Source organism: Eurypyga helias, unplaced genomic scaffold (assembly GCF_000690775.1).
Source record: "Eurypyga helias isolate BGI_N326 unplaced genomic scaffold, ASM69077v1 scaffold2073, whole genome shotgun sequence".
Classification (NCBI taxonomy): domain Eukaryota; kingdom Metazoa; phylum Chordata; class Aves; order Eurypygiformes; family Eurypygidae; genus Eurypyga; species Eurypyga helias.
In genome coordinates, this window is record NW_010241638.1 from 475 (window position 1) to 13944 (window position 13470).

At 36.5% G+C, this 13470-nt stretch overlaps 1 protein-coding gene across 1 annotated transcript in view; it reads left to right on the forward strand.

Annotated features, from left to right (window-relative positions):
• Nucleotides 1–702: 702 nt before the first annotated feature.
• Nucleotides 703–13470, forward strand: part of BIRC6 (baculoviral IAP repeat containing 6) — a gene marked incomplete at its 5' end in the record, with an annotated part of 68709 nt that continues 55941 nt past the window's right edge. The window contains 10 exons of the mRNA XM_010148796.1: nt 703–928; nt 4639–4799; nt 6062–6193; nt 6766–6897; nt 7178–7356; nt 7877–8007; nt 8791–8952; nt 9059–9190; nt 9467–9564; nt 10773–10920. Of these exons, the coding sequence (XP_010147098.1) occupies nt 703–928; nt 4639–4799; nt 6062–6193; nt 6766–6897; nt 7178–7356; nt 7877–8007; nt 8791–8952; nt 9059–9190; nt 9467–9564; nt 10773–10920 (1501 nt within the window). The remainder of the gene's footprint in view (nt 929–4638; nt 4800–6061; nt 6194–6765; nt 6898–7177; nt 7357–7876; nt 8008–8790; nt 8953–9058; nt 9191–9466; nt 9565–10772; nt 10921–13470) is intronic.

The following is a 13470-nucleotide window of genomic DNA, read 5'->3' on the forward strand; positions in this document are numbered from 1 at the left end:
GCTACTTCAGTTAACATCCTTGTTTCCTCAGGACAAGGCTTGAATATGAAGACAAGAAACCAAAATATTTTTCTAGGCCCAGTGTCTCTTAAGTGCATTACATGAAGGATGTTTGTTTTTCCCTTAACTCTCTTTTAAGCTAAACTGGGAGCCTTCCAAAACATTCTAGTAATCTGCCATGAAACAAGTCTATATTGATAAGCAGGTGCCAAAATAATATCTTAATCAGTGGTAAAAATGTTATAATTGCGTAGTAATTCCATATGTCTGTTTTCATTAAATATAAACCTTTTGTATAATATCCCTATTGACTGAGATGAAAAAAGAAAATTTTCATCAGCTTCATATCATCGAAGTTTAGCTGGCTAATTACTTTTTCTTGATGCTTCTGGTTGAATCCCAGACAGCATCTTCAGAGCTGTCAGTACTTAGGAAATGTATTCAAAATGAGGTGTCCTAAAAGGATCTTGGCTTTGAGGCTAGGGTGGTTTGGTTGCTTGTGGTTGGATTTTTTTTTTCCCTTGCTGTTGGGTTTTTTTGTTTGTTTGGGGGTTTTTTGGTTGTGGTGTTTTCTTGAGAATCTTCATATAACATGTAGTTCATTTTACATACAGCAGTTTGTATATATTTCAAACTGTTTATAGGATATTCTGCAAAAAATACATCTGTGTAATAATTAATGTATGCTCTGTAATTATTCAGGAGTCGATCTTTTGGTGGACCAGCCCTTTTCCCTTGAAACACTGACATCCCTGGTGGAACTGACTCGTTTTGAGACCTTGACGCCACGTTTTTCAGCCACTGTCCCTCCCTGCTGGGTAGAAGTCCAGCAAGAACAGCAGCAGAGGCGGCATCCTCAGCATTTGCACCAGCAGCACCATGGGGATGCGGCTCAGCATACTCGAACCTGGAAGCTACAGACAGACAGGTAGGATGTCACGTGTGTTTTGCTTAACTAGTTTGTACAGCTGGTATAATCACACATTTCATGCAGCTTAATGTGCAAATTTGAGAACGTGTACTTTCAAAGAAGATAATCCCTGTTTGGTAGTTTGCGCTGTAGGTCTTTGAGGTTGATGGGGTTGTTATAGTTAACCTTGAAACAAATTGAAAAGTCAAGTTTGGAATTTGTGTCTGTTTGCCAAATGTTGCCATTTCATTATATACATAATTAGACATTCACCATAATGGATGCTAGGGGAGCTAGAGATCATATGTGGGGGGAAAAAAAGCTTGTCGTATAAATAAGTGAAAGCTAGCTTGTGATAACAGCGTTCCAGGTGGGAAAACAGGTCTGGAAGGTGGTAATTCCAGGCGTTTCCAGGGCTGACACCTAGCATGAGCTGAACTTGCTTTAATTAAAGGTTCATAAGCTAGACTTAAAAACTTGCAGTGTGTTACAGGCTTTAAACCCTTTATTTATCTTGTGTTTTTGCTTTATGTAAGTAAAATACCTTGTATGTAACAAGTGGAAAGGAGGTGGTTCCTTGCAGAATAACTTCCATTTAAAACTATTGATTATCCAGTGTGTTCAGCAACAGTTGAAAAGTAAAAAGCTACCAGTATGAAGACAGAATGAAGCAAACAGTGAAGGTAATAGCTGTTAATGGGAATGTGATAGGTGGAACATTAGCCTATGAATATTTTTTTCATTAAAGAAAAAGAATTATGCCTGCTGCAAAGTAACACAGGAACATAAAGAGGTAAAGTCAAAAGTTTTGGCTTAGTACTGGAAATTTTTGACAGCTGCTAAATGACTCATGATGAAAATGATTAAATTACAGTCCCTTTGTTCATAGAGTATAATGTACAGTCTCAAAATTGAGAGCAATGTTAGCTCTTAATTAAAAGTTATCTGGGAGGAAACTTTTTGATTTCTGGATTATTTTGTTGGTCCTTTAATGTGAGATTCCTTTTATCTCTTCTTTGAGTGTCTCATAATGATTCCTATCAAGATGTGGGATTACAGGGTTAGATGGATGAGTAATGCAATTCCATATGGTAATTCTTTTGTTTCTCAAATAGATAGAAGGAGATAATCCTGTAAATGTATTTTAGGCAATGGCATTATATTACGCTCATGCTCCTTCAGTCCTACTTCATTATTTTAAAAAGGCTCTGTAACAAAAAAAAAAAAAGAACCCTCTGATATACCTTATAAATTATCTAAATATCAGTGTTTCCTCTTCAGTGGTCATTTAGCTAAAATGTTAAATTGGGTCAATCCTTCCCTTCCCCCCACCCCCCCAAGAAAACAGTACATGAATTCCTAATGTACTTTGAAACAGTGTTACCTGATTTTCCTGTCTTTTTCTCTAATTTATGTAGGAAATATTTTATGTATTCGTCTTATGCAGACATATTTGAAAGTATGTGAAAGAAGGAAGAGCTAGGTACTGATGTGTTTTCCATTGGTTGAACTCTGGAAATGGGTCTGCAGCTCAAAGTTCGGCTGTAGTGGAAGATGAGATGTTGATGAGGTGTTCTAGAAAAAGAATGAAGATGTGTGGTGGAAAACATTTTGTACTTGTGAGAATGATGGTATATTTGCATTTAGGACACAGTCTTGACTGTATTCTTCTTTGAAAAGAAGCTGTAGATTTAGAGGAGTTTTACAGGTGAGAAATGTTGCTAAAAGAACTTGCATTGGACTGTCAGAGTAAAGTGATATTTAGGATGGGTGTACTAAAACACTGAGAAAATAAGGAAGTAAATTATTGTCCTTCTTTGAAACTTAACACACAAATAAAGAGGATGCACTTAAACAGAGCTATGAGAAATTTAAAAACTGTTTAAAGGGGAGTTTTTCACTCTTCACAGAAATAGATTGTGAAGTACATTGCCACAGGTATAAGATCTGTGAGACCTTCCTTGGAGGATCATTATTCCATGCATGCCTATAGAAAGATACTTAAAACTTCCTCTGGGCCATCTGCTTTTGACTTCTGTCAAAAATAGATCTCTGAAGTAGAAAAGTGACAGTGGTAATTCGCTGCGGTTGTATGTGTTATATGCAACCTAGACTACAAAAGAGTACAGCAGGCAAACTGGTTTATTACTCATTTCTGGTCTTGTACTGGATCTTAACTTGAACTGGATGAGCCAAATATTACTTAACCTTTCAGAAGGCTTGCTCCTTTGAATGTCCCATTCAGTCCATGCTATGCATGACCCCTATAGCAGTGCTCAGACATGATCATCCCCCACACCTCTCCTTGCCATGCACTGGGCTATGTATTCTCCAAGCCAGAGGAAAGGCTTGAATGATTCAAAGTTTAGTGCCATATTTGCTAGCAAGGGTGTTTTCCCCTTGGGTTGCAGGATACATTTTCAATATATTTTATTTACCCGAATTATTTGTACAGTTAGCTGAAGATGCTTCACTGTTGCTTAAATTGTAGCCATAAGCTTGCTTCTGTCCATCTTTCCTCTGCAAATCACTGCTTTTCTATGTTGCTTGTTCTGAAAAGCTGGCATGCCATTTCCTTATGCGTACCTGGAATCCATTGTAAGTCCGTTGTACTTGCTTGAGGGATATATGGCCTTCAGGGATATTACTGTAAAAAATGTAAAGAATTAACCATATTTGTACCGATCCTTAATCTATTTTTAAAATGTTTTTCTGCACAATACTTGATGTATAGCATGTTAGTTGATTTAAAATAACTTTTTATAATTTAGATGTTAGAAAAACATCTAACCAATATTTTTATAGCAGCATACTCAGTTTCTTAGTGTTCTTAGTTATGCAATTAAATAATCACAGCCTATCAAAGTTACTGGATTTGAAAAAAATTTACTGATAAATTGAGAAGATCAGAAAGTACATTTATTTAAAAATATATACGAATGCGAGAGTTGCTGCATCATTAGTTTTACTTGAATTGCTCTTTGAACTATTTTCTGCAAACCTTGGTGAATCAGACAGTGGAACTGACAATGGAGAGGTACTTAACTCTCTCAAGTTTACACTTTCAGTGTAAACCAAAGTTGGCTTCAAAAGGAAGACGTGAGTCATTAAAAGAAAGCTGCACTCGTTTTGCACAGCTCAGGCTTTTGAGTGTTCATCTGGTAAGAAGCATTTCTCACCCTACGTAAATTATCAAATGTATTTTAAAAAGTAATTTTTAAGGTATTTTCTATCTCCTGGTTGTAGCTGTTGTACCATTGGAAAGTGACATTGTTTAACACTTGCCAATGGAGAAGGCCAAATTGAAGAGGTTGCAAGGGAGTTACTGTCATGCTTTCATATACTTCTCTAAGTGGTAGATTTTTTTTTTTGTAATTCCCCCCCCCCTTCATTCCTTTTTTTTCTGCAAATGAGTAACTGGTATTTATAGTAATATGGAAACACCACTGTGATGGAGGTAATAGAGAATCTTTTCACTGCTACTTTTGTCTGAACATTGATTGCCCTCCATAATTTGGCTTTTAACTTGTTCTTCACAAAATGAATATGGTTAACTGCAGCTTGAAAGACTTCTACTTCAGAAATTCATGTGGATGTCAACTAATACGAGAAAAATTTTTCTTCTTGTTAAAGAAAACGTTGATAGTTGGAGAGTGCACTGGGTATGCTGCCTGCTTGATCTGAATTTTCTCTTAACACGAAGTCATTGTCGTCTTTTTTCCTGACAGCAACAGCTGGGATGAGCATGTCTTTGAGCTGGTTCTACCAAAAGCCTGTATGGTTGGACATGTGGACTTCAAATTTGTTTTGAATTCAAACATCACAAACATTCCCCAGATTCAAGTGACTTTACTGAAAAATAAAGCTCCAGGCTTAGGGAAAGTCAGTGGTAAGAAAGAACTTACAATATCCTTCAGAATATTATTTGTTTTCCCAAACACATTACTCTCTGGTTTATATTGGAACAATTGCTTGAAATTGAGTAAATATTTAGATTTCACTTCTTTTCATTTTATTCTATTTCTCAGCATCATGGTCTGTTTTCACGTAGCATGTTTGAATGTAAATTGGGGAAACAAACTGGGAGAACAATTTCAAAATCCTGAATTTTATACAAGTAAAAGTGCATAGCTCAAAAAGGTTGAACTGAATCATTATTCTGTACTGCTTGAATCCCACATCATTAGAAGAAGTATGTTGTCAGTTGTAAATCATCCAAGAGATTGACTGATGAAGCAAGTGGTGCTCTTTTAAGTTCTTGATATATTTTTTTTTAAATTTTAATAGATTATTCTAAGTCACAGAAGGAAATTATTTGCCAGTGCCTTTTAGATGTGTAAGAGAAAATAGCAATCATTTTTTGATGAGAGTAGATAAAACCCAGCCTCCTTGGGAATTCTCTCATCGTTTAGCTCATTAACTAAGCCATACAGAAGCTGCAGTATGATTGTCTGGGGGCTCTTGAAAAGGTGTAATGTCTTCAGACTGAAACTCATTTAAGTCTGCCCCACCCTTCCATAGGGTGAGAAAGGAACTGGAATTTTAAGATGGTAAAACCTAAGGAATATCATTAGGTGGAGAGTTTATTCAGTCATTTTTTTTATAAGGAACCCTGGAACCAGTTAAATATGTAGTGTGTAATAATGGGAAGGGCAGGGGCATAATTCTTTTGGTTTGGAACTAACTTTTTTGATCTGGCAGTTAATTCACTGTATATGCTTCTTGGTCATTTACTTACATGTCCTCTTCATCTGTGATTCATGAGAAACATTTAATTAAAAAAAAGAGCTGTACTTAAGTGTTATCAAAATAAAGTTTGATGTTCAACAGGAGCAATCCTGTTATTTTCAGTTCAAATTATCAAACTTTTAATACTGGAATCTAATTATTTAGGAGTAATCTGCAGTGAGTTATTAGGAGAAATTAACTTGTAGTGTGAAAGTAAAGGAGGCTGTTTGCAGGTCATTAAAAAGTATTTCTTTTAAACTATTTGCTGCAAGTTCAGTTGCAATCCCAATGTGCAGACCATGCCCATATTAGAAATAGTGTTTTGGGCAGCAAGCTGATAAATTTGCTAAGAAAACTACTGCTTCTGTTTTCTGTAAGCCTTAAGCAATGTTTATGAAATCTTGCTAATATTTTTATTTCCAGAAGCAGCAGTAGATAGACAGATCACATTTCCTTTATCTCCAGCTCATAATATTGAAGTGGAGAGAAATGGAAAACCAGGACTGGTTGAATTCAATGAAGAAATGCAGTATATGGATGTAGAGGAACCACAATGTAAGTATTATTTATCTTGTTATACCTTGTTTAAAATATAAGCTTGCTTTTTTCTTTTTTTTTTCAATGATATAATTTCTCTGCAAAAATTTCTTGATCATTTAAATTAGACTGATTTCTAGGCTCTGTTCAATTTTTCCTCTCACTGGTCTGTTTATTGTATGAGTTGAAAATTTAACACACACATACACAAAGACACAAAAAAAAAAAGGCACTGGAGAGTCTTAGTGCTTAAAAGCAGATCAGTATTTCTTTGAATTTGGAAATGAAGTAGGCTGATATGGCACCTATCTAACTTAAATGCTTACCCTGTTCTAGCAGTATGTCTCTGAGCCAGTCAATGTACATATGATGCATATAATTGAAAATGCTTTGAAAACTGTCATTTACTTTTATTGATTTTACTGGAAAATGGCTTAAAGTGAACCTCAAGTAACTCTTAGTTTTGTGTTGTAGAGTTTGTATGTGTTCAGTTATCAGTTTGACATGGTGTGTTTTTAACCCGTGCAAATTATCAGATATTGTGGCTTAATTATGGGTAATTCAAGTCCGTATTACTCTTGTTTTTTAAGGTCTTAGACTGTGTCCGTTTCTGGAGGAACACAAGGAAGATATACTTTGTGGTCCTGTATGGTTGGCTACTGGGCTTGATCTATCAGGACATGCTGGAATGTTGACGCTAACAAGTCCAAAGCTCGTTAAAGGTAAACCAGTTCATTACACTATTCACGTGAAGTGCGCGTGACTGAAGTGCATCTCGTACTTCTGCAGCCAGATTTTGGTTTACATGTATTTTCACACTGACAGATTTTGCTGTATAACATGGTTGAGTTACCTTTACAAACTGATGCTAAAGTGCTGTTAATGTAATTGAACTCTGCCTGTCCACTGTCCTGTGAAGTTGAAATGTGTTTACAACTTGCCCTAGTAAACTATGCAAATTTTTGTTCCCTCCCCTTTCTCCCCCCACCCCTCACTTTTTAGGCATGGCTGGTGGCAAGTACCGCTCATTTTTAATTCACGTTAAAGCAGTGAACGACAGAGGAACAGAAGAAATCTGCAATGGTGGCATTAGACCAGTTGTTAGAATACCATCTCTAAAACCTCAGACTAACAAGGGCCATTCCCTTGCTTCATTGTTGGCAAAAGTTGCAGCAGGCAAGGTAATGAATAGCCAAGAGAGACATCTGTGTTATAGTGGTATGATTTATGTAATATGAAAATGAAGCAGCTGTTAGGAGAATTAAGATCCATTAAAAATGACTTTAAGAGTTGACACTGTGTTAACACCTTTAAGAATCAGAGTTCAACATCTCTGAAGTTTTCTTCTGTGCATATTTAGCTGAAAAGGCCTGTTCTGACACTTTTCCATACTTTGTTTTGAAACTTCTTTTTCATGAACTTTTTCAGTAGCTGATACACCTCATGCTCTTACAAAGATTTTCATCTGTGTGTGTATTTTACTTGATTGTTGTAGTTGGAAGATTGGGTGATATGATGTACATCTTGTGGACACTGTTAGAATGGTTAGACTATTCATTAATTTATTACGTTCTTGTTTCAGTACAGTGAGTGGGAGACTTTACTGAACTGTATGCATTTCACTGAACAAGGTGTACAAATGAAGCAGTAAAAAACAATGTGACTTATGAGGTTTATTTTAATTTATTTTTAAAAAATCAGGAAAAACCTTCTAGCAAAATCGAAGCCACTAATTCTTCAAGAAAATCAGATAATCTTAGAGGCTGTGACTTACTTCAAGAAGTCTCTGTAACAATTCGAAGATTTAAAAAAACTTCCATTTCAAAGGAAAGGTTAGTGTGTGTTTTTTAATTCTAAAAAATACTAATTTACTTACACTTCTCATAGATTACTTAGTTCTCAGAATAGCTCAGGTCAAACCACTGTTTCAAGTTGTCATTTCCTAAACATATTTTATATGGAAAATTCTGTAAATTGTGGGTTCAAGGGCACTGTGCTTTGCAGGGGTAGAATAACACCATGCATGAAATCGTTTGTTGAGTTACTATTTGCCTGACTTGAAAAGGCAAATGTAAACAAGTTTTCTTGGATAAATTCTTTGGAGAGTGTTTTTTAAACACACATTGTCCTGTTTTTACAGTGGAGAGTTTATGATTTTTCAAAAAGTTTAGAATCAAACTTATCTGACAAATTGTTACTCAAAAACCTGGTTAAAGTCTCTGTGGATTGGTACTACAGACCTAAATATGAAAAATACAGTATGGGCTTAAAGAGGTCAAAGAGCCTGCGAAGAGGTAAACGCCTGCCAAGGAGTGTTGTAGATGATGAAAACTTGTTTAGGTTTAGAAGTTACTAGTCAAGTTAACAGGAAAAAAAAATTCCCTCCTGGTTACTAAATATACAGTAACCTAGGAAGTTCTGTGAACAGAAAATAGAGGAAGATTGGGAATGTGCACACAGGAAGTACCATCCAGGCTTGCGTACTAGTTCTAGTCTCACCTAGGCATCCTTTTTTCGCCGCTCCTAAGGCAGGATACAAAGCTGGAGGGGCACTGTAATGGGAGAATGGCCACACTGGATAATTCTGTTTTTTATTTCCCTCCCCTCCTCCCTAGAGTTCAACGGTGTGCCATGTTACAGTTTTCAGAGTTCCATGAGAAGCTGCTCACCACTCTTTGCAAGAAGACAGATGATGGTCTGACTACAGAGCATGCTCAGAGTCTTGTACTAGACACGCTTTGTTGGCTGGCTGGCGTGTATTCAAATGTACCTGGCAGGTAAGAGAGAGACTGCGTTCGAATTAGCATGGCTACTGCTCAGTATCAGCTCTGTTAACAAAAAAGTTTTATGCAGTTCTCTAAAGTATGCCACTTGTTTTTACAGCTCAAAGGAAGGAAATGACAGCTTGCTTTCTAAAACACGTAAATGTGTCTCCGATATAATACGTGTTTGCTTCTTTGAAGCTGGGCGGAGCATAGCTCACAAATGTGCACGATTTCTTGCACTGTGCATCAGGTCAGTGCTCATTATTTACATGTATTTGTTTCTATATGTTTATATTTAGTACACATCTGTGATTCTGCATGCAGCCTCAATTGTGTATATGTGGTTGTTATTGATTAACATACTGAATTTGTAACGCAACAAGACCTGGAAGATCATCTGTTGAGGAAAAAATGTGTTAGATATGACTGCAAAGAACATAAGTCTTTCAGCTTAATCTTCTGGAGGAGATTTCACATGTCATTCTTTCTTCATGAGGTGTTGAAGTGTCTGTGTGTTACTTTCTAGCAATGGCAGATGTGACCCGAGTCAGCAGGGTTTTGGATCCGTTCTTCTAAAAGCTTTACTTGACAATATGCCTCTTTTGCCTGCTGCTGCAACAGGTGGTATGTATACAGTATTCGTTGTCATCAAATTACACAACATACTTGTTTTGTTGGACTCTCTTGTGACATGAGAATTAGGTAATTGTTCAGTTAGTCCAACCTGCCTCTTGGAATGGTCTGGTCAGGGGGTATCCAAGTATGAAGCATGCACTTGCAGATGATGGAATTTTAAGCAAATTAGCTTGCTTAAAACAGACTGCTAAGGCACTGACATATTTTGAGAGCTTAAGTTTTGCAAGCATTTGCAAAGGTGTTCAGCAAACAGATTCTGTTGACGTAGGAGTCAGGTTTGTCTTATTTCTGAAAGTTGGGGGATTTATTCCAGGGAGCCTGGCTATCTAAGTCATGTCCAACTAGCAGCCCACTTCTGTTACTTCTGCACCCAAAGCAAACTTTAAACTAAATTAAATTCCTTCTGCACTGTAGAGTAACGGTATCTTAGCACCTTGTTGGAGACTTCTGAGAGCTAGGAAGAATGGGAAGGTGACTTTAGCATTCCTCTTTAGGGTGGCAAGACCTGCTTTGTGTTTTTCACAGTACGATGTTGTTGAATTGCATCTAGCTTGACATCACCAAGAAGCTTTGCAGGAGAATCAGTTTGCAGTCCAAAATGTTTGCTGTGCTACCACCCAAGTAGAAACATTAACATGCTGCTGTTGTGGGTATGGAATGCATAGGGAGGAAAGGAGGAGGAGGAGAAAGCTGAGGACCACCGCACTGTGCTCCTAGAACTTATCTGGAAGGAAACAGTGTCTGCAGCAAATACAGAACAGGAAGACAGCAGCTAAAAACAGAGGATAAGAGGAGAACAACATTTGCATCTGAGTAAGGCTTGGCTGAGAAGGGATTGGAACCCCTAGTCTGGCACCTTAGTGTATCGAGAGCATTTTGATTGTTGTGCTTAGTAGGAGGAGTGGGCAGAAGCAATGAAAGAAGTATGTGCAAAGCTGTCTCTTGGGAACCCTTTTTCTTCAATTATTAGTTGATAGGAGAATTTGAAGTACCGTTGGAAACTAGTGATTACAGAATGATTCTAAACTGAAGTCTCTCAAATAAAGGGGAGAGGGAGAATGCTTCCTCATCTGTATTCACTAACCATTAGAGAAGATACTTCATTTATCACTTCCATTGATTATGCTTCAAAGTATGCTTTCTGAGTGGAAAATTTACATCATGTTTCACCTGAAGTTAACTTTTTTTAAATGCAGGATCTGTGTATTGGTATTTTGTATTGCTGAATTATGTAAAGGATGAAGATTTGGCAGGCTGTAGTACAGCTTGTGCATCACTGCTGACTGCTGTGTCCCGACAGTTGCAGGATCGCCTAACACCTATGGAAGCGTTACTTCAAACAAGGTAATAAGAAAAGTGGTGGTTGTAAATTTAATAAAAAACAAACATACAAACTGTAATGCCATCCTTTGGTGTTCTGAAAAAGGTTGGCTGCAAAAGATGTGTTTTCTGTATTGTTTGAGCAAGGATCAATTTGATACAGCTCTGGAAAATAGCTCTGACTTTTGTGCAGAGTTAAAGGTGAATTTATTTGCTATCTTGCAATTTACACTGCACTTTAAATCAGCAGATGTGTGTGTAATGTTTGAAGTTGTGCAATCCTTAAGTTAGTATTTATGATTTTTAGGACATTTTATTAATCCTTACACAATTTGACTGTTGGAGGGAATCAAATATACAGAATAGTTTGTTTTGTATAATGCTACACAGAATTGTAGGCTATCTGTAAGCTGACCATACATTTAATGTATTGCTACTAAAGGCCAAATTCTAAGTGTAGAGACCTGGAGTAATTTACTAGGAATGCAGTTTCTTACTATAAATTATATGTCAGTGTAATTCCAGACTGATGTTGCATATTGATCTTTTACATATTGAACTAATTGGCCATTTAACTTACGTGGTTTTGTAGCAGTTTCCAAAGCCATGATGCTGTTAGACAGCTCTTTGAGTTGTGAGCTGTGGGCAAGAGTTTTCCTCCAAGTCAAACAAGATCAGGAAGGTAGAAGAGGTTTGGTAGAGGTTAGTTCAGAATCTTGAGATCAAATTGAAGATTTAGTAAGCGAAGTTGGGAGGAAGGGGATATGCTTGTTTATTTTGGTGTTTTGTTTTAAAGGGCACATAAACACAAAATACTTGATTATAAGCTTGTTCTTAGGTCCTTATCATGCTCTCTTTCTACTACATTCCTGTTCTCAGTTGTTACTTTATTCACCATCTGTAATCCTTGCAGTTGATTAGAAGAGTTATGCCAGCAATAAAAATGGTGACTAGATAACGTAGAATTTTGAAAAGGACCAAGTGAACGGGAAAAATAAAATATTTTGTGTTTTCATGTTGAATTTGCTTTAGAGAAACGAAATGGAGGGGAATGAAAATTCCACTTGACACCTTTCTGTGGGACGTGACACATTCTTTCATATAGATTGTTTCCAAGTACCTCCTTGAAACTGCATTATCTGAAACAGAAGGTTTTTCCCTTTCCAGTTGCTTTTGAGTTTGTTACATGTGACATTCCAATCACTTAGTGGTGAACACAGCTGTCTGCCTCTCAAGGGAAGCTTTCTGAAGTGCACCCCTGTTCTTGGCATGTGTCAAGCTTTAGGTTTTCTAAATATTTCTAGATGGTGTTTTACTGGTTTTCTTCTTGGAATTAGATTTGCTTTATCTTTTATCTCAGTATTCATATAGTTAGGATAGGAATAGCAGCAGACACAACTGTGTAATCCTTGATGTGATTACAACAGCGCTCTCTAGCAAGGACTATTTCTTGACTTCGTTTACTAATAGAGTCAGAATTTACTGGCCTTTCATTTACATGTCTACATATCAAGAAAGTACTCTAATTTCTTGTTGTGGTGTGTTTTCTGGTTTTGTTTGTGTTTTTTAATGTGGAATATAAGTATTAATATATATTTAAAAAAAAAAATTAATGTGATTACAACAGCGCTCTCTAGCAAGGACTATTTCTTGACTTCGTTTACTAATAGAGTCAGAATTTACTGGCCTTTCATTTACATGTCTACATATCAAGAAAGTACTCTAATTTCTTGTTGTGGTGTGTTTTCTGGTTTTGTTTGTGTTTTTTAATGTGGAATATAAGTATTAATATATATTTAAAAAAAAAAATTAGAACATTTGTGTTGCAGTTTCTAGAATCGCTTTTTTTCTTCTTTGTCAATTTGTTCCTAGGTACAACAGCCTAACATTTGGTAATCAGATAAAAGGAGATGTCTACTTAAAGGATCTGCACATTCATGTTGTCTTAAGGCAAAGTAGTACTCATTTTGCTATCAGGTGCTACAATAAAGTGAGAAAAACTTGCAAGGATAAGGCCAGATAGGCGTGTTTACAAGACTTGCAGTTCAGAGAACAACAAAGAAAGGGACTTCAGACAGCATTTTAGCCTGTCCTATAATAAAGCAGGTTGGTTTGTCTCCAGCAAATCTGATGAATTTCTCCAGCCTGTTCTTGAAAGCACCTGATGGAAGTAGTGGTGGAATTGTGTCCTGTCCACCTTGGTGATAAAGAACAGATTATATAATGCTTAACAAATCTTGGATGTCTAGAGGATGTTTGTGCCTTGATCGAATTCTCCAGATCTGCTGTCATTCTTAAAGCATTTCCTTGAGCTGTTTTCTTTGGTCCTGATCTTCCTTGAATTGTGGTACACAAAACTGTGAACGTTATTCCAGTTGAGATCTCTGAGTGAAACAGAAGAGGTATTTCACACAGTTATATTCATTACTTTATAGATGAATAGGGTGATGGGGTTTTTAAGTGTCACTGTTGATTCATTCTCTGTGGTTTTTTTTTTTTTGGTTGATGTTAATTTCTATATACTTTTATAAAAAGTGTTTCTAATGCAGCTTAAAACTGTGAAAGTGATCGTTC